At 45.6% G+C, this 25232-nt stretch overlaps 1 protein-coding gene across 2 annotated transcripts in view; it reads left to right on the top strand.

Moving 5' to 3' along the window:
- EFL1 (elongation factor like GTPase 1) overlaps positions 1-24393 on the top strand; it is a 118342-nt gene extending 93949 nt beyond the window's left edge. For both annotated transcript variants that reach the window (XM_055326281.1, XM_055326280.1), the window contains exons 18-20: positions 5148-6130; positions 16294-16478; positions 24003-24393. In XM_055326281.1, the coding sequence (XP_055182256.1) occupies positions 5148-6130; positions 16294-16478; positions 24003-24191 (1357 nt within the window). In that variant the 3' untranslated portion in view covers positions 24192-24393. The remainder of the gene's footprint in view (positions 1-5147; positions 6131-16293; positions 16479-24002) is intronic.
- The last annotated feature ends 839 nt before the right edge of the window (positions 24394-25232 follow it).

Genomic DNA, 25232 nt, shown 5'->3' with positions numbered 1-25232 from the left:
GAAATTTTTGCAAGCTTTCTTTTGTGATCAGAAATAAGACAAGGGTACCTCCTGTTACAAGTTCTGTTTAGCATTATATTATCCGTCTTGGGCAGCATTATAAAGAATAAAAAATGAAGGGTATGGGAATTGAAGGGAAAAATTAAAACCATTACTGTTTGTACATGATATTGTGTACTAATAATCCAGAAGAATCTACAGAAACTGTTAGGATTAGAAAGTAAATACAGTAGAGTTGCTCTATTCAAGATTAATATGCAAAATCTATTGCGTTTCTATATACCATTAGTAAACAGAAAATGAAAATTATTTTAAGGTTACTATTTATAGTAACAAAACTATTAAATACCCAGGAATAAAATGTACTCATTTATAGACCCTCTGTGCAAAACCTATAAAGCACGAAAGAAAGTATCTTTATGGCTTTAAAAAGTTAATATTATAATGATATCAGCTTTCCCCAAGCTGATTATATATTCAGAGCAGTCCCAATCAAAATCCTGCTAACTGCATGTGTTTGCAGAGCTTGGCAAGTTGATTCTGAAGTTTGTGTGGAGATACAAAGGGCCAGTAATGACCAAAACCCTTAAAGAAAGTATAACAAGGTGCAAGTTCTTACTGCACTCACTGGAAATCAAAACTTATTTTAAAGCTACAGAAGTAGGCTCTGTGCTGTTGATACAAGGATAGATGGATGGGTGGGTAGACTCTCACAGAGCATAGAAATGAGGGGTACAGCGGAACAGTGGGAAGGCTGCAGATGGGGCTGGCAGCTCAGGCCTCTGAACTCCTGACATCCTGAACTCAGACATTTATTCCAGGTATATAGTAGTGTGGAAGGCAAAATCTTAAAGTACCTAGAATATGGGAAAATATCTTCGAGGCCTCAGGATAGAGCAAAGCTTCTTAAATATAGAGTGTTAAATGCATAAATGACAAAGTGAAGTTTAATCATCAGAAGATACTATGAAGAGTAAGAAGGTAAGACACAGGGTTGGAGAGCACATTTGTAATACGTGCAATAAACAAAGGACTTAAAGTCCCAATGTATAAAGAATTCCACGAGAGGAATTCATTCAAGAGGCAATAATCCCTAGAAACTGGAACAAAGACTTGAACAGGTGTTTTACATAACAGAAGTCTACAGACCAATAAATACATGAAAAGATACTCCACTTATTAATTAAAGAAACAAAATTAAAACCAAAGTGAGATACCTCATACCCACCAGAGTGGTTGAAATTTAAAAGTGACAGTATCAGATGGTGGCAGAGATAGGCAGTAGGAATTCACTTACATAACTAGTGGGAATGTGAATTGGTACAACTACTTTGGAATACAATTCCATACTATGTACTCAGGTAGGATGTAGGTATTTCCTGTGGCTTGGCAAACCTACTCCTGTTTCTAGTCTAAGGATACTTAACACAAAGTTTGACAAACGTGCATCATGAATATTCATAGCAAGAAACATTTTAATAGCCCAAGACTGAAAACAACTCAAACAGCACAGTGGGTAAATAAATAAATTTTGATATTTTCTTACCATGAAATTCTGTAATCTCAGTGAACAAGCTAACAAGCGAACATGGAGAAATGTCACAACATAATCCTGAGCCAAAGAACCCAACTGAAAAAAAAAAATTCAATTCTGTTTATACGTATAGCACAAGAAAGCAGAGCAGATTGAACTAAAGTACGGGGGTTCCAGGTTCACGTGATAAAAAGAATTTTAAAGAAAGGACGACAGTAGAACTCATGATGGACTTGGAGGAAACCCTGACAGGTCCTGACAGCGAATAGTCTTGACTTGAGTGGTTGTTTACGTGGGTCAGTCATAAGTTGTTTACATGTCGTCAGTCACAGATCAGTAGATGTTTGTTTGGTCACCTGTCCTATAGGACTATAGAATTTTAGAGTATTTTAGCCCTCATGGGACAGAACCTGCCTTCTAATGCATAAGCTTCCTTTTCAGCTCACACACATTTTCAGGAATATATTATATGCAGGAGCGGGAGGTAGGGGACAGTCTGTCTTGTCCAGGCCAGAGAAACTGTCAGTGTTCTCAGTGTCCAGAGCTCAAGGAAGTACCAGTCAGAGACCACAAGACCTCCAGGTGGTGGTGGTCAGGGTGACAGGAAACTGCAGGAAGTTACTGGGGTGTCTGAGCCTGCTGCATCTTCTTTGAAGTAATGGTGGCTCTGCATTCCTGGGATTTGAAGAGCCTTTGATCCCAAGGGGCTTTGCAGGTGTGACCATCCTGTGCACAGTCCCACTTCCATGGCGTGGTTTTCATCAATCTCATAAATGATTCCTGTAGAGACTTCCTGGGACCCTCCGAAACTTGAAGGCTAGTCTGACACACAGCACCTCACAACACGAGGAAAAGGGGGTGATGTCATAGATGTGGCATTCATTATCTTAGTAGCTGTGCAGTGATTTTCTGGAATGTTCTAAAAACATGAGTGTATTTTCTCAAAATAATGATAATTTAAAAAATATTTTCCTATTTCTGAGATTGCTAAATGCTTTCCTTTTTTAAAAAAATCAGAAAAGGGTATTAAAATTTTATTGAATGCTAAGCATTTTTATAGATGGTTGCATAGATTGATTACTTTATTTGACATTTTTAATATGCTATATTATTTTAACAGATCTCTTAATACAAATAAATTTTTATACCCTGTGATAAAAGCTACTTAGTGTTGTGGTGAAGTATTCCTTTGATGTGCTATTTAACTTTCAGTGTAGTATAACTGGAAAAAGAATGGATTCTGAGGTCAGACCTAAATTTGGGTCCTTGGTCCTCTACTGACTAGCTCTGGGACTTTGGGGGTGTGGCTTAATCTTTCTTACTTCTCTAGAAAATGAGAATACTAAAGATATAATACATGTAAAACATTTAGCACAGTGCCTCATACATAGTAAATGACTATTTAAAAAAATATATCCTTTTTTCTCACTGTTATTTTAGACTTTATATTTGAATTCTTAAGATTGAACTGCAGGTTTGTCTGTATATACTGTTTTTGTCAAGTTCAAATATTATTAAAGTATATTTTGTTATTTTCTTAACACGTGAAAATGTGTGGGGCATGTCCTGGTGTACATAGAGGGCACCAAATGCATTTTGATGATGACTTCAACTATAATTTTTATATTAGCCACAATTCCTTGAATAAGGTAGTACTTTTGAGTTTTTAATTTTAATTCCAGTGTAACTAATATACAGTGGGTTTATTTTAAAAGATTTTATTTATTCATTCACGAGAGACACAGAGGGAGAGGCAGAGACATAGGCAGAGGAAGAAGCAGACTCCCTGTGGGGAGCCGGATATGGGACTTGATCCCAGGACCCCAGTATCATGACCTGAACCAAAGGCAGATGCTCAACCACTGAGCTACCCAGGTGCCCCCTAATATATAGTGTTATATTATTCAGGTGTATAATATAGTAGTTCGGTTCCATACATTACCCAGTACTCATTGTAAGTGTACTCTTAATCCCCATCACCTATTTCACAAAGCATATATTTTTCTTATTTTTTTTTTTTTTTTTTTTTTTTTAGAGATAGAGGGAGAGGGAGAGAGAAAGTCCCAAGTAGGCTCCATGCTCAGTGCCAAGCCCAGCACGGGGCTCAGTCTCACAACGCTGAGATCATGACCTGAGCCAAAATTTAGAGTCGGCTGCTTAAGTGACTGAGCCACCTGGGTGCCCCTCACAAAGTATATTTTAAATTAATGCAAAGTCAAGAAAACATCCCTTACATATTCTGTAACAGTAATAACAGTGAATCATAACAGCATTGAAATAAGCTAATCCTTGAAGGTGAACACATTCCCTGGCAAAACCAAAACCTTTCTTGAAAATAATGTCTTTTTACATTATTTTCTTCCACACTTTATGGTATATTCAGGTTCCATATTCTGAAATCAGTTAGGTTCAATTTTACCAATTTTGATAACATGCTGTTTTTAGAAAACCATCCATTTATTGAGTTTTCAAATTTAATCAAAAAGAATAAAATCAGATAAACCAAATACCTGCCTAGATCCACAGAATGTGGATAAACTTTTATGCTTAGTGTTTAGTTTTCTTATTGAATAAGAAATGTTCAATATTCTTATTGAATAACATTTCCCAGAGAAAAGCATTGTTCTGCAATCCCAAAATTTCATATAACATGTATATGTGAGCACATACATGTTTGTATGTCCATTGATCTGTATATCCATCCATCCACTGCCAGTGGCAGACATAGAGCAGACCAGAGCCTTGATGTTACCTGAGAGTGAACTAGATAGAAAAGAAGAGAAAAATTGCATGGTTCTTTGTCATCACAATCAATCCACCCCAATTTCTCTGAATCCCCTCTCTGCAAATTCGTGATTCATTTGGAAAAAGATGCAGCATGAAACTAAACCTCATGACATGTGGAAAAGGGGCTTTCTGAACATGGTACCAGACTAAGGTCCAAGACCCGCGCTGGCCAATACAGTAGTCACAGGCTACGTGGGGCTATTTCAGATTAAAGTTAAGTAGAATTAAAACTTCGGTTCCTCAGTCACATCAGCCACATATCACATGCTCAGTAGCTACGTGTGGCTATTTAAATTTAATTAAATAAAGCCTCATCTCCCCAGTTGCACACTCCTGCATCATGCTAGCCTTGCCATAAGCCTCACTATCAAAGCCAGATATGTTGCCAGCACTTGAAAAGGTGTCCTTAAGTTCTGATATTCTTTGTTCAGAGTTATAATCATGGAGCTTTTCTTCTCCAGGTTCTTAAATTGGCAAATATTATTTTAAAGAATTCATATGTCAGATCTTACTAAAATATTTATTTTCCACTCATAACATCTTTTTCTAAATAGATGGCTTATTTATTTTGAGTGAACAAAGCAGTGACATTCTTATATATGCACAGAACTCCCTGAAGGTATGTCCCCATTAGAGGGAGTCCTTTCAATCCAAAATGAAAGCGGATTTGAATTCTGATACGATGTACAGTACCGATCTTTCCTAGTAAATCACTTCTGTGTTTCTGTGTTTTTGCAGACTCTCCATTTTGTGATATTTCTACATGGGAGTTTTGATGCCATTTTTTATTATATAACCTTGCTATTTCTTTTGAATTTGTCTTTAGGTTTGCTAAGATTCAAATCAGTGTATCTGAACCCATTATTCCATTCAGAGAAACAATCACCAAACCCCCAAAAGTTGACATGGTCAATGAAGAAATAGGCAAACAACAAAAAGTTGCAGTTATCCACCAAACAAAAGAAGATCAGAGCAAAATCCCTGAAGGAATCCAAGTTGACTCTGATGGGCTCATCACCATAACAACCCCCAATAAGCTTGCCACACTCAGTGTTAGAGCCATGCCCCTTCCAGAAGAAGTCACACAGATCCTGGAAGAAAATAGTGATTTGATTCGTTCTATGGAGCAGTTGACATCCTCTTTGAATGAGGGCAGGCATAATCAGATGATGCACCAGAAGACCCAAGAAAAAATGTGGGAATTCAAAGGGAGACTAGAGCAGCACCTAACAGGGAGGAAATGGAGGAACACTGTTGACCAGATCTGGTCATTTGGCCCAAGGAAATGCGGGCCCAACATATTAGTAAATAAGAGTGAAGACTTTCAGAACTCAGTATGGACAGGCCCAGCCATCAAAGCTTCAAAAGAGACCAGTAGATACCGAGATTTTGGCAACAGCATCGTGAGTGGTTTCCAGCTAGCAACCCTCTCTGGCCCCATGTGTGAGGAGCCTCTCATGGGTGTCTGTTTCGTTCTGGAAAAATGGGACCTAAGTAAATTTGAGGAACAAGGGGCGAGTGATAAACACAATCCAGAGCAAAGAAACCTGGTGCAGGAGGGACAGGGGGGAGGAGAAGCCTGTTCCAGCAGAGGTGAAAACCAGGGACTCCAAGATGGCAGCCTTGAGCCCGTGGAGAAGAAGACTTCCCAGAGAGGAGAGTCTTCACTCACTGACTGCTACGGACCCTTCTCAGGACAGCTCATCGCCACCATGAAGGAAGCCTGTCGCTATGCCCTGCAGGTGAAACCTCAGCGTCTGATGGCAGCAATGTACACGTGTGACATCATGGCCACCGGTGATGTTCTTGGTAAGAAGGGGCGAATATGGTGAGGTCTCTGAGATCAGAAAACTCAAATGCACTTAATATTTTTTTTACAGAAGCTACATCATCATCTAGTTTACTAAAAGACTAAGGTCTTTGAAAGCCGGGCATCTTAAATACTAAAATTGTGATGGGGTGGTTGGGGGAGGAAACTTGATTACCCAAGGTCTTTTCATTTGCAGCACATAGATTCTTCTGTCATGAGAGGTCTGGTAAATGAGCTGTAAACTGCCCAGAAACATTACCACCCAAACCTGTGCAGTATTTTCTTTCTCAAGTGAGTAACTGTATCAGTCTGGGTAGCCAGAGTCTTCCTGGAAATGGTCAAAGAGGAGGGTGACATTCTTACACACCTAACACAGAAGGGCTTCTATAAATTCTGGGTCCCTGTGGAAGAAGAAAATTGTTGGGGGCTTTATTCACCACCAAGCATTACCTCAAATCCCACTCTGATTTTTCCTCTCTGGAAGAAGATCCTCTGGGATCCCTGGAGACACAAGCCCTGGCATTTAGGAGCTGTTCTGACTTTTGACAGGTGGTACTTCTTGCTAAGACTTACTGTCTTCATCTGTAAGAAGTACAATAATCATTCACTGGAGGTAGGAAAGATTAACAGGAGAACACAGATTTGGGTTTCGAGCTGTGCCTGGCACGCGGCAGCTCTCCTGTGGGCCTGGAAGGGTGATAGGGAGCTGAGCGCTGGTTGGGAGAATGGACCAAATTACTAGGTTTCCTCTAGGTCTGTGGCCCTTTGAGTCACTTTGTGGTTATCTTACATTCTTTTTGGTAAAGTTCTTCTGCTGATTCATTCCTAAAAGCAGCTATCTAAATTGTTAGGGCTTTTTTTCCCCAAAAGAAATGTATGCCTTTCTCCACAGCAGGGCTCTTATGATAGGGACTTAGCATCTGTAACAGTGTTTCAGAAACAGCTGGGTTACACAGTCACACGGATTTGGTGATGTGGGGCTGCTCAGAGCCCGTGTGTGCTGTGAATCACATCTGCGGGGGTGCCGTGTAGTATACAATGTGCCTTGGCATTATTTGGGTCCAGTGTATCATTAGTAGCTTGTGGAATCCATAGATTAGTTTGAGAAAACTAATCAAGGCCATTCCCAGATGTTATTCTCCATTTTCACCAAGAACTTTCTTAATTCATGAAGGCAGAGGTGGAGTTAGAATCAGGGACCCATGAAGGAGACCTGGGCTCCAACTTCTCTAACCCTGACAGATGCCACCTCAACTTGAATGCCTTTGTTGATGGGTGGCTCACAACCTGTTCCATGATGAGGCATCATCTTTCCTTTCTTGAGCAAAAGTCTTGTCTCCTGCTAGTTTCCAACCATGTGTGCCTCCTCCACACTGTGGCACGTTTGTTTTCTAGGTACGTCCTGGAGAAGACTCTCCAGAGCCTTCGGCTTGTTTTTTTGAGAAGATTTTCTGTGCCCTTTTGCTGTTCCATTGCCGTCTGTTGAGGCATACTTTACTTGCTCAGCATCCCTCTTAAAGCAGCCGTATGTGAACATAGCACCGCAGATACCATCTGACCGGCATGGAGCACAGACTTGCTCTCGCCTGCCCAATGTGACAGCACTCTCCTGATGACAGCGTTTAACAGTTGCATCCTGTCACTGATGCATAGGGAGTCAAAATCGACCTCAACCTCGTTTCTTTTTTAAAATAAGTTACATCTTCCCGCTTATTCCCCAGAAAGCAGAATCCAAATTTTGGTATTGACTAGGTCATAGAAAGTACATAGTCCCACAGACAACTGTATTTAGTTAGGAGTCAGCCAGATTTATACAATTCATTTTTCCCTTAGGTTTTATATAGATACACAATGCTTATAGGAAGGTTTTTACTGTTTGTTTTTAGTGCCAAGACAAAGAAGTCCCAGCACCACAATCTTAACACAGATTCTTTTTTCATTTTTTTTCATGTGTCTTTTTTCATCTGGTGAGAACTGAAACTCCGTAAGCAGTGAACTGAATGTTTTGATGAAGTTAAGTACCTTCATATCTATAGATTTCCCCCTGATGATCAGCATACCAACCATATAAAAGAAGTAAGCGTAGGTTGATAAGCTATTGTGACACAGTCCATCATGTCCAGAGGCCTAAGTCATGCTTGTATAAATATGCACAAATCTTTAATATTTTCTTAAAAATCTGCAGGGTTAGTTAGCATGTGGCTTCGCAGTCTGCAGCTTATACTGCAGGGGGTTTTTACCCCACTCCCCAGAGGTACATTTGTTGGTAGATGCCTATTATCCATAGTTTCTCAGAAGGCCAAGTTCCTTCAGGAGCATGAGATCCAGAGACAGAATCCATGTACCTGCTCGTCAGCTTCTCTGCTGTCTTGAACGCAAGTGTTGTCTCTACGTGTGTGCCCCCCACTAAAGAGAGAGCAGGACACACAGATATGAGGAAGCCCTGCGTTCCGGCTCTTCTCTGTTGACACTGCACATGTTTCTCCTCACTGTGGGCCTGCCTCAGCCACTTTGAAGCTAACAGAGAAGACCCTTTGTGGTATCATTAGTTGGCACTGTGGTTTTGTCAGGATCGGCTTAACACTCTGGATGTGCTTCGATCACCTTTTCTTCTGTCCACCGTGTGTGTCCTCTTAACAACAGTGAAAAAATCCCTTCCTTGACCCAAGGTTTATTTTGGAGCTACTGTTGTATTTGAGGGGTGGGGAGGATCTCTTCTCCTCTGTCTCTCACTGGGACTATTTGTGGTTGATATTTCAGACTCTTGTTACTCCTGAAAGGAATTTTATCTTGGAGTTTGTTATCCTAAAACTTGTCTTGTTCTGTTTCTTCTTCTATATGCAGTTAGGAAATCTTCCAAAAAGTCTGTGGTCCCCATACATCTGCGCCTGTCCTTCCTTCTCTTGCACTCCTACGATAGTGACAGGAACACATCTCTCTTCCTCAAGTTGCCGGCTCTCCTACATTGTGTGTTTGGAGTAGCATTTGTCCTTCGCTTTCTTAGAAGACAGTTTTCCACATAACACGTGAAACCTGGATCAGCTGTTGGCATTTATCAGACTGAAACTCTGGGCAGACTGTCGAATCAGTGTGCCATGCCCACTTCCCCTTTTCCTGTAGGAAATCACCACCAGGACCCTTCACAAGAGCAGACAGCCCTAGGACAGCCCCTTGAGATATCGCTGGGTTCCTGGCCTTTCTCTCCATCCTGGCGCTCTTCTTCACCTGGCCGTCAGGCTGCATTCTGGCACCTAGTGGGAGAGTTACACATCCCCATCCTCAGGGTTGTTTGCCCTCTTCTGTCTTAGGAGCAAAGTCAGTCTTTTCCTCCCCTCCACCTGGTACACCTTCCACCGCGCTGGCCTCTCTGCCCCCGGCGACACGGCTCCTGTGTGTGGGCTGGTCATTGCGCAGCCTCGGTCCCATCGCCCCTGGCTGGTCTACGTGGCTGCCACATCTCCACCTCACAAAGAAACTATTTTGATTTGGTCTGGAATTATTCCCTCCTGAATTAGTGTGAAGCTGCTTAGAGGGGAGGGTCTCCTTTCAAGTTCATTTTCCCATGGCTTTGAGGGGCTCTTGGGTAATGATAGCCATGCTCTAGTACCCAGCAGTATCCCTGCCTGGATATTCAGAGATCTTCCAGACTTTGCTGACCGATGCTTTAATTCTCCAAGAATTGACACAAGAAGAGTAAAATGACAAGTTCAGGTCTTTTTTATTTAACAAAGTCAGTGTCCTTGGTCTCTTTTAAAAACGTAGTTCCTTCTACACAGATTGTTAAAGTATAGAAGTCCTTCTTTAAATGGATAAAATGGCTTATGGTCAGATTGGGACATTCTGTGGAAAAATAGTCATTTCTGAATCACTTTACCTGGGGAGTGATCCCAATAAAATGGCCTTCTTTACTTATAAACTCTATTTTCTCAGAGGTATGGTTCTGTTCTCGTTCTTTACCCATGAAAATTATCTTTAATCTTATTTTTTTAAGACTTTTTAAAATTTTTACTTAATTTCTTTCTTTTTTTTTGTAAATTTATTTTTTATTGGTGTTCAATTTGCCAACATATAGAATAACACCCAGTGCTCATCCCATCAAGTGCCCCCCTCAGTGCCTGTCACCCAGTCACCCCCACCCCCCGCCCACCTTCCCTTCCCCCACCCCTAGTTCGTTTCCTAGAGTTAGGAGTCTCTGATGTTCTCTCTCCCTTTCTGATATTTCCCACTCATTTTTTCTCCTTTCCCCTTTATTCCCTGTCACTATTTTTTATATTCCCCAAATGAATGAGACCATGTAATGTTTGTCCTTCTCCGATTGACTTATTTCACTCAGCATAATACCCTCCAGTTCCATCCACGTCAAAGCAAATGGTGGGTATTTGTCGTTTCTAATGGCTGAGCAGAAATCTCACAGAGGAAGACATAGACATGGCCAACAAGCACATGAGAAAATGCTCCACTTAATTTATTTATTTGAGAAAGAGAGAGAGTGGGCATGAGAGACAGAGTGAGGAGGAAAGAAAAATCTCAAGTGGACTCTGCACTGAGCAGGAAGCCTGATGCAGTGCTCAATCCTATGACCCTGAGATCATGACCTGAGCCCCCAGAGTCAGCCGCTTAACTGACTGAGCCCCCCAGGTGTCTTTAACTTTAACATTAGACAGTGGAATCTGTTTGTGTTTTTAATTCCCACGTGGGTAGCAAGCTGTCTCTCTTTATATTCCTTCTTCTAACCTGGTAGCTTCTTTCATTCTTGGGTTCTCATTGTTTTTGTCTTTGGCAATAATTTCACGTATGAAAAATAACTTTTTCTGGTAGTTCTAGAGTTCTGTTTTTTTAGTTCTAGAGTTTTAATCACAGCAACAGCTATTGTAGTCCATCCTGTGTTTTTACCTATAGGGATAAATGCTCACATGGTGAGAACATACATGCCTTAACATGTCAGAAACAGTCTTAATAAGTGTCACTGTTTACTTTTAAAAACCTTTCCTATTCCAAACTCAGAGTTCTTTCTACATTTCATCAGCATCTCATAATTCATTTCAACAAAAATATACAGATATGTATGTGTGCCTATGCTGTGTGAGATCCTGCTTTGAGAGATGAATTGGATGACAAAGCCTAACTGTAAAACAGGAAGTGCAACACGGTTGAATCCAGTGAATAAATATGGCCTTCCAGTGAAATTTTATGAGAAATTGGGATTAGGAAAATTCGAAACAGGATAGACTTTTTGAAAGTAATAGTTCTTTGAAATGGGCTTTGATAGACGGAATAATTTTGAGTTGAGCTGCTAAGTGTGAAATTGGCTCTCTGTGTACTACAGACTAAAGACAGAGCCTACAGAAGACTGGTATCTACTTGGTAGATACCAAACTACTTACAGGAGCTTCTTTTCAGCATTCCCTCTAACCCTGGATGGCTGGTTGGTTGAAGCCAACTGTAAAACCTTGCATTTACCCATACTAACTTATGTCATGTTGAGTGTGTGTCCTTACCTAGTTACCCTGATTCTGTCCAAGTATCTCTTAGCCTTTCAGCATCCTGTCACCTTGGGATTTGATCCCCATGCCTTCTGAGCCTGTAAGCTGCTGGTGATCGTAAGGGCACGGAGCTGCAGTCAGAGCACTGGCACGTCTTCCCAGGGTGGGGGCAACTGGTTGACATGCTTGTCCTATAAACTCGTGGCTGAATTCCTCTGTAGGCAAGCAGGCAGCCCACATTCCCCACAGTCCACAGCACCCTGCAGCGCATGTTTGGTGGAAGCCCGTCTGCATCCTGTCAACCACGTTTGCTGGATTTAGCAGCCTGGTTGCTCTGTAACAAAAGGGAAAGAGGTTAGTGTGACCTGATTTATTAGAGTGAGAAGTGCCCACCAATTTTGCCATCTATGTGTTTTAATTGAAGTTACACTGCAAGGGCTGCCAACAATAACAGAAACCACAAGATGAAGAAAACTCTTCCTCCTTGGAGATCAACATGTCGTTTTCCACTTTCTTTTACGATCTTCATCCATAATACTACATTTTGCGTGGCTCTAACCTTATGGTAGCAGGAGTGTAATATTAGTTTTGCTTTTTGTATTTACTATTCATTTTATAAGCCCGCTTCCATGTGGCTACTCAGTATTCACAAAATTTCATTTTAACCTCTGCATAACATCCTATCAACTTGTTAGGCTATAATTTACTTCCCATCATCCCCAAATTGGAAATCTGCATTGTTTCCTGTTTGTTGACTGTAAGAGAAAACATTGCTGTGAACAGCTGCTTCCTTTCCTAAATTCTGGAGGAAAAAAAAAAATCATACCTTTAATTTCCAAACTTTCAGCTCGAATGATTGTAGAGTATACAGACCAGTCTTGCTGCCTATCACAAAAGAAAATATACATACAAGAACATATAATGAATGCCTTTAGAGCACAGTAGGTTCAGTAAAGCCCAAGTGGTGAAGAGATGATTTTCCTTGTTGTAGGATCCCACGGAAGATGGTGGTTCTAGATGGGCTTTAACTCATGAAAAGGACGTGACCATGGAGTGGGAGTAGGTGCATTGTAGGTAGAGTGGGGAGTGGGAGGACCTCAGGTGGCTGTGGTAGTGAGTGCTCCAGCTGTGCTCTGTGCTGCAGGGCCTGGATTCCCTGGGGCTTGACGTCCTGGGTTGCTACAGGCCACAGAGGGCCCTGAATTCAGGCTGAGAAATTCGTGGTGTAGTCATTCAAAGACCAGCTGTGACCAGACTGTTGTCATCAACTAAGCTTTTTGTTGCTGTGGTTTCCCTGGTCGGTGCTTGCTCTTGGTGCCTTGCATGCGGTACAGCGGGGTACACCGTGGCCTTTGGTACATGGACAGGGGACTCCTGTATCGTGGAGCAGACATCTGGTTGAAGGGGAGCTGGAGTCACCACAGAGGCCACACAATGGTGAGTCCTCCTGGGTAAGGCAGCCATCATGGCTCTGTGAGAGCAGAGCCAGGGTTACAGGGTCCAAGCACTGGACGCACCTGTCATAAAAGCCAAGTATCTTTGGAAGGTTCTATTTATAGCTATTTTCCCCTGTTCAGTGATCCATCACTGTGCCCCAGTTTCAGGATTTAGTTTTAGTGGAATTAAAATTGAATGGCTCAAAATTACACGATTAATTACATTCAGCCTCCATCTCAGTTATTGATCTGAGCCCGCTGGCATGACCTCCAAGGAAGGGGCCTCTGCAGTGTCCGCCCCTTGTGGTCTCCGCTCCAGTTCATTCATCAGATCACCATCTCCCCTCTGCCCCCACCCTGCACCTCGCTGTTTCGTATCTGTTTCTGTAAATCACCTACAGCTTTTCCTGCAACAAGCTAGCTGAGTCAAGGTTATGAAGGTTTTCTCCCCTCCTGGGAATTGCAGGCAGCTACATAGGGCAGCTAGGGGACAGACCATTGTTGTGCTGTGTCAAAGCTTCCAGACCATACCCAGAGTGCTATGTTCAGGTCTGGGCTCCACATGTTGGGGGCGGGATGAGAGAGTCACAGTGGTACAGATAGGAAAGGGTTGGGATGGAAAGGTTTGAGGTGTTCAGGGTGGAGGAGAGAGAGCCAATTATCTTCCAGGAGCTTATAGGCTGGTCTCCCTGTGAGAGAAGCTGGGGCTAACAGAAACCAGAGGGGAGTAGGTTTGGGGCTGGAGAGTGGCCCATGGGGGAGGGTGGCCCTGACGGGCTGGGCCTTGTGGGAGGAGGTAAGCTGCAGAGTGGTGAGCAGAATCTCTGTGGCAGCTGGGGTGGATCACGGTGACCCTTCCGTTCCCCCTCTGACCTCTGTTCTGCTTCCCTACCGCAGATTGCTAGTCTGGATGACGGGTGGGGACTGTGTTTCATCCCGCGCGTGCTGGCTTTGGAGGAGTCGGGGTGCACGTGGGGATGCCCTGGCAGTCACAGTCAGCGTGGGTGACCGCGGGCCTAGCAAAGAGCTGGTCTCAGCAGCCCAGGCACGGCCTCCCTAGCTTAACTCACACAAAAGATATGGATGGGCTGTCTGTGGGAAGTGTTCAGAGGAGAGATGGGAGCCTCGGCCAGTGGTCCTTGGGGCGTTGGTCCCTGGGTAGTTGCTGCTGACAGTCAGAGGGCCAGGCCAGGCTCTGAGGGTCGATGCTGATGCCAGAGAGAGCCGTTAGAGGTGTGGGCCAGCAGCTCCAGCCACGCAGAAATCATGAGAGGATGGGGAAAGGACATTTGCCATCTGAAAGTGACGGTGGCGCGTCAGGGCAGCCATCGTTCTTCAGCCCAGGCTGCCAGTAGAGCCCGGGTGTTGAAGAAGTGAAAATCTGAGCACTCGGGAAACAGAAGAAAGGGAGCAGTGTGGGAGCTGGCCGGGAGAGAAGGGGAGGCCGAGCCTTTCAGCACGAACAGAATTGCAATTTGCTTGTTTTTCCATTGAATCTGGAGATGAGGAAGACCCCTTAGAGTTTTTAGGGGTTTTTATTTCTAAGGCCACCACTGCCTGACACAAGGGACTCCTGCCTTTTGTTTCCTTGGTCTTTCCTGATCACCACCACCAGGGGGATCTGAGTCCTCAGAGTTCGCAGGCAGAAGGCTGGCTCTGCGTCCTCAGTTCCTAGGGGCACAGAAGCAGCTCTAGGTGGGCGCGGGTGCACCTGGTCAGCCCCCCCGGGCACCTAGAGAGGAAGGTGGGCGTGGGCGCACTGGGTCAGCCCCCCGGACACCTAGGGAGGAAGGTGGGCGCAGTCGCACCAGGTCAGGCCCCCCGCCCCGGCACCTAGGGAGGAAGGTGGGTGCGGGCGCAGCGGGGCTGCCCCCCCTGGGCACCTAGAGAGGAAAGTGGGCGCTGGCGCACCGGGGCAGCCCCCCGGGCACCTAGGGAGGAAGGTGGGCGCGGTCGCACCAGGTCAGGCCCCCCGCCCCGGCACCTAGGGAGGAAGGTGGGTGCGGGCGCAGCGGGGCAGCCCCCCTGGGTACCTGGGGAGGAAAGTGGGCGCTGGCGCACTGGGGCAGCCCCCCCCCGGTACCTAGGGAGGAAGGTGGGTGTGGGCACACCAGGGAAGCCCCCCCCCGGCACCTAAGGAGGAAGGGGGGCGCGGGCAGCCCCCCTGGGCACCTAGGGAGGAAAGTGGGTGCTGGCGCACCGGGGCAGACCCCCGGGCACCTAGGGAGTAAGGTGGGTGCTGGCGCACCGGGGCAGCCCCCTGGCACCTAGGGAGGAAGGTGGGTGCGGGTGCACTGGGGCAGCCCCCAGGCACCTAGAAAACATCAGGGACCCTGCCAGTGCTCAGAGAAGATGTCTGCTCTGCTCAGCTGCAATGCTGTAGACTTTTAAGGATGGATCAGTTATGCAATGAAAACTTCCTAAGTGGCAGGTGAAAGAGGAGGCTTTAATGAGAGTATCTGCTGGCCCCAGCTGGTGCCTTACAGCTGTGTGTGAGTCCGTCTCTCTTCTTAGCGTCTGTCCTGCTTACCAGTTGATAGGAGACTTCGCACCTGGAGGCACGCTACCGAGCCTCCCAGGGAAGACTTCTCCCTCGCAGTGTCAGGCAGCCTCGGGCCTAAGGATGAAATGCGAGTATTAGCCAAGAGGATTTGGTGGTGTTCTTGTGATGTGGCAGGAGACATTGTTATCAGACATTAAAGATGCCAGGGACTATCCATTTTCAGGGGGAATAAAATACTTACGCCACTTACATATTAGCGATTCTTAAAAATTTGAGCATCCAGTTGTCTCTGTGTGGTTTTGTTTCTGATATAAAAAATGTCACTGTGCCAGTTGCCTGCTTATGAGTCCCAAGTAGCCTTATGCTATCACCATCCTATTAATGATGTCTCATAGTTATTAAAATAATTTAATATTTACAAAGCCCAATCACACTCATCTCATGAGACTGCTCATGGGTGAAATTATATCAGAAGTTCCTCTGAAAGTCTCTTGCTTCTCATGCTGTGTTGGGATTGCCCTTTGGGTAGGATGATTTTGCTTTTTGTTACCTTTTGTCTCTAATTTTTTTGTAGCTTACTTTTAACTACTGAAAAGTTTTCATGCTTTTGTAAACTTCAGTTATCAGGAACCAAGTTACACTCACTGGTGGATTGTTACAGGGGGTGTGCGTAATCACGTCTTTGTGTGGCTCTAGATACATAACTGCTCAGTGAATTTAAAAGCTGTATGGCCTTGCAGGTCGTGTCTATGCCGTCTTATCAAAGAGAGAAGGTCGAGTGCTTCAAGAAGAAATGAAAGAAGGGACAGACATGTTCATCATCAAGGCGGTGCTGCCCGTTGCTGAGAGCTTCGGCTTTGCGGATGAGATCAGGAAGCGGACGAGTGGCTTGGCCAGCCCGCAGCTGGTGTTCAGCCACTGGGAGGTAACAGCCCTGATCCCCTTCCCTCCTCCTTGGGGGCACATGTGCTTCCTGCACATAATGCCAGGGAGTGGCAAACAGGACCTCCCATGCTGGCTGGTTTTCCTGCAGCTCCGCCAATGGCCCTGGAGACGGCGCAGGACTGCTTTTCATTCAGATCGAATGATCCTTAGGTCACAGGTGGCCTGTAATAAACACACACACACACACACACACACACACACACACACACTCATTTGTTCCTTTTACTGGATGTAAAATTTAAGCCACAACATTCAATTCTGTGTTTCCCTTCGAAGATAGATTTCAGATTTTTTTTTAAAGATTTTATTTATTTATTCATGAAAGACAGAGAGAGAGAGAGAATGGCAGAGACACAGGCAGAGGGAGAAGCAGGCTCCATGCAGTAAGCCTGACGTGGGACTCGATCCCGGGACTCCAGGATTACGCCCTAGGCCGAAGGCAGGCACCAAACCACTGAGTCACCCAAGGATCCCAGATTTTAGATTTTTAAAGGAAAATCACAGACATTTTGAAAGTGAAACTCTCAGGAACTTTTCTTCTGGGGGAAAAGTACTTGAGGTATTTAGGGGACAGTTGTACTTCTTGCAAGGGACAGCTTTCAATTCCCATGCATCATGTAACCTTCATTCCGCCTTGTGAAGGCTCAGGGTCTCCACGGCTCTCACATGTACTGGGATGAAGGGGCTCATCAGAACACCCCACTGCCAGGGTAGGGAGAGGTGGGTGAGAGCAAACCTTACCTGAGATTAAAACTGGACATGTTGATCCACGTTGCTGGGGAGAGAAGAGAAGATGGTGAGCAGGAAAGAAAGGTAATAATCCAAGGAAGGTGGGGAGGTCAGAGCAGCCTTCTGGAGGCATCTTTGAACAGAGACCCACAGGTTGCTGAGACCAGAGGCGCGTGCTGCTGGGGGGAGTACAGAGTGCTTGCCGGAAGCCTTGGGGAGGTCTCAAGACATGGCCTTGGGTCGGGAGTGAAATATTTTAACTACTGGCTGTAAGTCACTTTACAGGGAATAGAAAGAATGTCACAGTGTTCACTCTTCCCTGGGAGGGTCATTGTTAATTGGAAGGAGCATTGGCTCTGCAGTGGGAGACTCTGGTTTTAAATAGTGTCCTTCTGCTCCCTGGGGCAGATGGAACCTGCTCAGTGTATCTCTCCCTGACATCAGGCATGGTGAGTGCAGGGCCTGATGCCCGATGCTATGGGCCGTCGCTGGCATGCGTGTGCTTGGCATCTGCTCCATGCTCAACTGGGCTTGTCTCGGCCACTCAGACCACCAGGCTCTTCTTCAGCGCTGCCCTGGCACAGCTCCCGGTTTCAGATCGGGGCTCAGCTGTTCCTTCTCTCGCCTCCATTAGCCAGATGGGCCCCGTTTCAATGCAGGTATTAAAGGCAAATGTAGTAAGTGAGGGAGAACCTCCTCTTTAAAATGAATTTTATAGTCAGGTAACTCAGCATAGTAAAGAAAGGTGACCCTTGAGAACCACGGACCTGGACAGGGCCAGTTGTACTTGGTCAGTTCATGTCACTTGAAGTGATAACAGTGAAGCTGCTAATCCAGAGCTCACACCTGAGTCTGCCTCTCCATAGAGAAAGTCACTTTCTTACAGCTTGATAGAACTACGGTTAAGGTTCTAATATAGGTTCCTTTCTTATGTCAGCACAGTCTCCATTTTAGCAGGGATTTGCTGTGAAACTTTTCTTGCATTGTGTATTTTGTCTAGAAATGAGGTTTTGGTGGTTTTACTGGTTTATATCTGAATAGATGTCATTGCTATATTTCGTTATGTGGAAAACAGGTGCTCCAAAACATTTAACTGACTGGTTAACTTCTGAATTTAAACAGGTAGTAATTTCCCACTTACCCAAACTTTTACCCTTTCAGTTTGGGTTTTTGGCACTCAACTTTATGTAAGAACACAAAGCAGTGAGAAATAGGAGGAGTGGATTTATCCAAGCAGCTAGTGAGGAACTCCATCTGTGGTGTCAATCATGAGTGATGCTTTCCGTGAAACACATCTCAACAGCCCTCTCCTGTGTTTTTTTGGGGGACCAGAGCTGTGATTATGGGGCAGTGCAGCCAAATGATACGTAGAACCACAGCGAGATTTATCCCACTTCAAAGCAATGACCTTGGGAGGCAAAGCACTTTCTTCATTGGTGCTGCCATGGCTGAAAACAGCCTCCAGAACTTGCAGCTCATGCTCCTGATACCTTTGAGATGACAATTCATCCGTTTCAGGAAGATAACCTAAATCCACACTACTGACGGGACCGGGGTAGAGTATGCTTGATCAGCACAGAGAGTGTAGTTAGTGATGCCCAGCGTTCCCTGCATGTAAGATCCAAAGAAGGTATTCACAGCAGTTGTAATGTTATCAATATTAGAAGAGTTAGATGTGTGAATTTATATATTCTATTGTTTGTTAGAAATACATCATCGCTGTATAGTCAGATTTAAAACTGAAAGTGGGTTTATAAAATGCATTTTAAAAGATCTGTCAAGTTTTCATGGTTTCTTAATTGGCAAATAAGCGGCAGGTAAGGCTGTTCGTTCAAAAGGGTCTCAGAGTAGAGTGGCTCAGCTAAGGCAGAGCTGCTCTTTTGCATCTGGGGCAGCAGCTTGGGTGGTGGGGGCTCACTGAGAGGGGCTTAGGCTCCTCTGGTTTGCTGGGCTCCTGCTGATGGTCCAGAGTGGCCATTCTGCCTCCTACCATACCCCTACATCCCTGCATTCCAGCCAGTAAGAGGGGGGCTTGCGCCTTCCCTGCAGGGACACGGTGGGATTTCATACAAGTCCCATTGCCCACAGCCATTCATACGGACACATCTGATAATGCCCACCTAACAAGGAGGCTGGGAAATGTTGTCTTTGACTAGGTCAGGAGACAGCAAACTGTGGCCCGTGATCTGTTTTGGTTAATAAAATTCACTGTAGTATAGCTGTTTCAATTTACATATTTTCTGTGGTGGCTTTCCAGCAGAGCCGAGTACTTGCAACAGAGACCGTGTGGCCTGCGGTCTAAAATATTGACTGTCTGGCTCTTCCCAGAAGAAGTGTGCCCCCTCATCCTGATCCTAAGTATGCCCACCTGAAATATCTATTAGCCAAGAAACTAGGGAGGATGGGTGTTTAGGGGCAGCCATGTAACAACAGCAAGTTTATACCAAATAGGCAGTTTTTGTTAATGTGAAAACCATGATGGTTTTTTCAGTCTCCATTCTCTCTCAATTAAAAAGAGGCCAGACATCTTACATACTTAATAATAGTGGTTTGGGTTTTTTTTTTTAATATTGGTTTCTGGCTTCCTTAGTTTGTTATTAAAAATCTGTCTCCTGACAACTTTAAAGAGAACAGAGTCAAGAATTTGGTGCTGTCCCGTGTCATCCCCCGGCCACCTGTCCTGGTCCTATTCCCAAAAGCTTCGCATCTTTGAAAGTCTTGAAAACGATGTTATAATTAAATGCCATTGATCTGATAGTTTCTGGTTGTCTTGGTTTTTCCCCCATAGCTAGGTTTAGAAATAACGCTGTTGTTGAGATCTGGCTTCTCACTCCAAGGCACTTTCTTTCATTTGTGTTCTATCACACCATATAATTTACAATCAAGAGCTTTTGAGAGAAAGTGCTTCAAAAAATAGAGGAGATAAGATTACAGGCATTTTCCACGAGGAAACCTTTGAAGTCAGCAATCCCATAATTTCTCTTTCTATGTTTGGCCCCTTCTATGAAAAAGGAAGAAAAGGAGCTAATAACAGGCACAGAAAGAAAAATATCCCCAGCCAGTGCCGGGGTGCATTTGTGTTAGCACAGGCTCGGGATTGGCTGTGTGATGCTGAGCCCACCCTGGGGGCAGGCCCGGGCTCCCCTGCCTTGAGGAGCACAGTTAGGATCACGGGAGCGCCCAGCAGGGTTATCTTGGACTCGGTGTTTCCCACCTGCCGGCCCTAATCCTGGTGGCAGTTGGGTATAGGACGGACATGGGGCTCCCCGGACTCTTTCCTTCTGAGCTCTTCCCTTCTCTTCTCTTCTCTTCTCTTCTCTTCTCTTCTCTTCTCTTCTCTTCTCTTCTCTTCTCTTTCTTTTCTTTTTTCTTTTCTTTTCTTTCTTTCTTTCTTTCTTTCTTTCTCTCTTTCTTTCTTTCTTCTTTCTCTCTTTCTCTCTTTCTCTTTCTCTTTTTCTTTTTTTAAATACCCAGGACAACAGCAAACACTTGGGTGCCTCCCTTTCCATGAACTAGTAAATGCCATTCCCTTCAGCCTGTGGGGTTGCAAAAAATCATTCTCACCACGGGCCGATGAATTCTGGCTGAGCCAGTTAGAAAACAGCATCTTTTCTTCCAAACTGATGCCTCAAGGATGCTGTTCATTAGGGCATAGCACAGTGTGGGCTCCTGAGCTCCTAGGGACAGTTGGATGGAAGCACCTGCCTGCAGAGGAACAGGGAGGGTAGTAGGGAACACCTGCCCTGGGGAGGAGCAGGGAGTGTAGGCACCTGAGCCCCTGGGGAGGGTGGTAGGGAGCACTTGCCCTGGGGAGGAGCAGGGAATGTGGGTGCCTCAGCCCCCAGGGAGTGTGGTAAGGAGCACTTGCCCTGGGGAGGAGCAGGGAATGTGGGTGCCTCAGCCCCCAGGGAGTGTGGTAGGGAGCAGGTCCCCAGAGGAGGCCTCCAGCAGATGAAGGTGAGTGCAGAAGGTAGGCTTGGAGTCTTGGCCAATAAGCTGAGCAAACCTTGGAAGTCTATGCCCAAGGCCCACACAAAATGAGATCTTTTGAAACTCCTGGTCTTACATTTTTTAATCAAGGACTCTGGTTTGTCTTAAATTGGCTAGTCCAAGTCTGGTATCTCTCAACTAGTAGCTCATTTCTTGCTGTTCATAAAATTTGTCACTTTTGTAGCAGAATCAACAACTTATTTGCCACTGTCCCTCAGACCTACTAAGAACACATAGCTTCTTTATCATCTGTGGTGGGTTTATTGTCCCGTTGGAAAGGGGAGGGTAACCAGCTTAAAATTAGTCTCCTGCAGTATAGACAGTCCTGTGGATGGCTGCCCAGGTGCCCAGGTGATGGTTCCATTTCCCGGGGGCCTCCTCATACCCCTGCAAGGCGGGGGGCTCCGATCCCAGTGCCCTCTGTGCTCCCCATCTCTGCTAGCATGGTGGCCCAGCCAGCTTCAGGTGTCCCCCCTTCTGACCATGTCCCTCCTGCTACAAGCCAGTCACCAGTGTGTTTGTCTCTCCCTCTCCTGTTTGCAGCAGTCGCTGTCCTCCTGTGTGAGAAGAGGAAGCTCCTTGTGGGCTTGGGTTTCCCTGAGGACTAATGACAGGCTTTCCAGGGCTTGTTGGCCATTTGCATGTCTTTTTTGCAGAAAGGTCTTCTCAAGTCTTACCCATGTTTTATTGGGCTGTGTGTCTACTTTGCTGAGTTCGTTACAGAATCTGATTGTCAAGTCCATCTTTTCACTTACTCTCTTGAGCAGTTTGCTACGGAGTTTCTTTCTTATTTGTAGCCCAAATTCTTTATTTCTAGGATTTCCAGTTCTTTTTTCTGACTGCCTAACGTTTTATGGATGCCATGGCCCCACACACCCTTTATTTCTTGGAGGACTTTTAAATGAACCTATAATTTCCAGGCCCTCTGTTGTTATGTCTTACTTGATTGTGAATTCTCCCTTTGTTGAGCGTGGTTCCTGCTCTCATGTGCGGGGTTACCTGCCCAGTAATCCGCTGACCTCAGTGGGAGTTTCCTCCCCCTGGACTGTGTCATGGCGTGGCAGGGCGTGTCCGAGTCGCCTGTCCCTCTGTCCTCCCAAGAGCCACAGCTCTGGCTCAGTGCCGCCACCAGGGTGGACAGCACAGGATGAGGGGCATAGGCCCTTGGTCATTCCAGCTCCAGAGAAGGAGTAGCCTGCCCCCAGGGGCCGGGCTGTGTGGCAGGGCCCATCCAAAGTGGGCACTAGGGCCTAGCCCGGCTCCCTGTGGGGAGGGGATGGGGCCTTTGCCTCCCTCTACTGGGGGCTCCCGTCTCTCCCTCCAAGACATCTCCCTCTCCTGGGCCACAGACACCCCCCTTTCTTGTGCTCAAGAGCAACTATTTTATTTTTTTTTTTAGGTTTTTTTTTTAATTTTTTTATTTATTTATGATAGTCACACAGAGAGAGAGAGGGGCAGAGACACAGGCAGAGGGAGAAGCAGGCTCCATGCACCGGGAGCCTGACGTGGGATTCGATCCCGGGTCTCCAGGATCGCGCCCTGGGCCAAAGGCAGGCGCTAAACCGCTGCGCCACCCAGGGATCCCAAGAGCAACTATTTTAAAATACATTTTTCTTTCACATCTGTTTTAAATTGAAAAGTGTTAGGATTTGAGGACACTTAATAAATACCATCCCTTTGTTCACCCAATTGAGAAACGGGAGAAAACACACATAAGAAGAACGCACGTAAGGTGCAGACTCTCACCTTCATTACTGATGAAGCTGACCTTGGAGGATGCAGTCTTGACGGCGGGCAGTACTGCGCAGCCGGTCCTGAGTTCCAGAATGACACCAGCTGGCCTGGCGGGGCCCCTGCCGCAGGGGCAGGGAGGGGGCAGTGCAGCTGCCGCAAGTAGTACAAAGGACAGGCAGGCTGTGTGCTTCCTGGGGGCAGCCATGCTCTTCAGGTCTGTTTTCCTCCTCTCACGTTCACCATCATAGTCTGAGGTGAGGAGGCAGAGAGTGGCCGTGAGTGTTGGGCTCTTGGATCTTTCTCTGCCTGAATGAAACTGTCAGGAGTCGGAACTACCCCCACTTTCTGTCATGTCCTGGGTTATTACCACCTCCATGGACATCGCGTCCTGGCTGGTCATCACAGAGCCACTGAGCCCCTCGGCCCTTCCCCACTGCCATCCCTGGGCCCTGCTCGGCCCTCTCCTCCCCGCCCCCTGACCCTGGCAGTAGCCTCAGAGAGAAAGCATCCCTGGCGTGCCTGCCCCTGGCCTTGTCTTCCTCACGGGCCCAGCGGGAACGGGCATGGGTCCAGACAGAAGAGGGAAGGAGGTGCCTCTGTCTGCGTCTCATCCAGGCAAACATGGGCCAACCCTCCAGTCCAGCTCAGTGAGCACGCCACTGGGTTTTGGAGCCAAAGGCTCAGAGTCATCAAGAATGGGCTTATGTGTGTTGGTCTCTGCTGGGGACAAAGGCAAAATTGATGAAGAGACACCAGTACCCAGATAATATCCTAGTGAAAGGGATTTTTTATTACATTATTCAAAATTAAGAGTTTCCCTCGTTCCTTAGTGTCACATGCAGGCTCTGGGGTGTGGACATTACCAGTTCTGTTCGTCCCACTCCTTTCATTGTCCACATTGGTTTATTACCATTTCTGGCAAGCTTCCCTGCTCCCCTGCTCGTTGCTTAACTGTCCTTCTTCAGCTAAGACTGTACGAATTTTGAAGGGCTGTTTGGCATGAAAGTATATTTGCCTGATCGAGCACATTCTGTCACCTTCTTTTTACAAGATCATTCCCAGCGACCCCTTCTGGGTGCCAACCACCGAGGAAGAATACTTGCACTTTGGGGAAAAGGCTGATTCTGAGAACCAGGCCCGGAAGTACATGAACGCCGTGCGCAAACGGAAGGGTCTTTACGTGGAAGAGAAGATCGTGGAGCACGCAGAAAAGCAGAGAACACTCAGCAAAAATAAGTAGCTACTCTACTGACAGGTTCTCTTCTTTATAGTAAATGTAAAAGCATCACCCAGGGTTTGATCCTGGAAACACTTCTTTATGCTGCATTCTCTCTGTGTGTCCACTTTCAATAAAGTTGGTCCTTATGAACATTTTAAAGAAGGTGTTAGAGAACATGTATCCGAAGCGTTCTCTTGATTGATTCTGGTAAGAGGGGAAAGGTTAAATAAACGATGCAGTGGTGGCGTGTGCCCACCCTGTGTGTAACCCCTGGCAGTGAGGCCTGTGCCTTGTCGGGGCCTGATGCACAGACCCCAGGCCAGACAGTGACCCCATGCTGGGCAGCCACGCCTCCACCACATCACACCTCTGCTGGGGTTCTCCACCTAAATGTGGCTCGTGTTTAATTCCCGCATCACCGCGTGTAATCTCTTTCATCCCTTGGAAGAGACCCCAGGCTCAGGAGACCACCTCCCTTTTAGCTGGTTGAACCAGGCATGGGCACAGCCCACCTTCTTACAGTTGGTCTTTCTGTCTGTCTGGCAAAACAGTGTCCGGTCTGATTGGTGCTGACCTCAACCCTGTGTTTTCACAGCTCCTCGTGCATCACATTGCCCGTGTTCAAATAGGTGTTAAGTGACCGTCATGCCTTATACCTTTTCTTTAAAAAAAAAAAAAAAAAAATTCTATAATTTCCTTGGCTGCTTCCTCTTAGTCTTATGGGATATTAGCTCATGTGACGAGATCATTGCCTTTATTGCAAATATTTTTCTTAAATCTCCTCGGCTGCATCCTTCAGGGAGATATCCATATAAGGAGCTAATGCAATTCAGCCAAAAATAGATTTTGTAATTTTTTGATGTTGCACTAATAATTTTTATAGCCACTTCAAGGAAGGATTCTTTTTCAAAACACATAAAATGATCAGACCAGTCTTTGTTTTCGAAATGCTTTTAATGGTTTTTCCCCCCAATAAACTAGGTCAATAAACTAGGTCTTAATACTAGTTATAGACATTTTATCTTTAATCTTTCAAGCCCCAGAATAGCTGGTGGAGTCTGA

Source organism: Nyctereutes procyonoides, unplaced genomic scaffold (assembly GCF_905146905.1).
Source record: "Nyctereutes procyonoides isolate TBG_1078 unplaced genomic scaffold, NYPRO_anot_genome, whole genome shotgun sequence".
NCBI lineage: Eukaryota > Metazoa > Chordata > Mammalia > Carnivora > Canidae > Nyctereutes > Nyctereutes procyonoides.
Note: the sequence above shows the minus strand (reverse complement) of the source record. Positions and strands in the feature narration are given on the sequence as shown.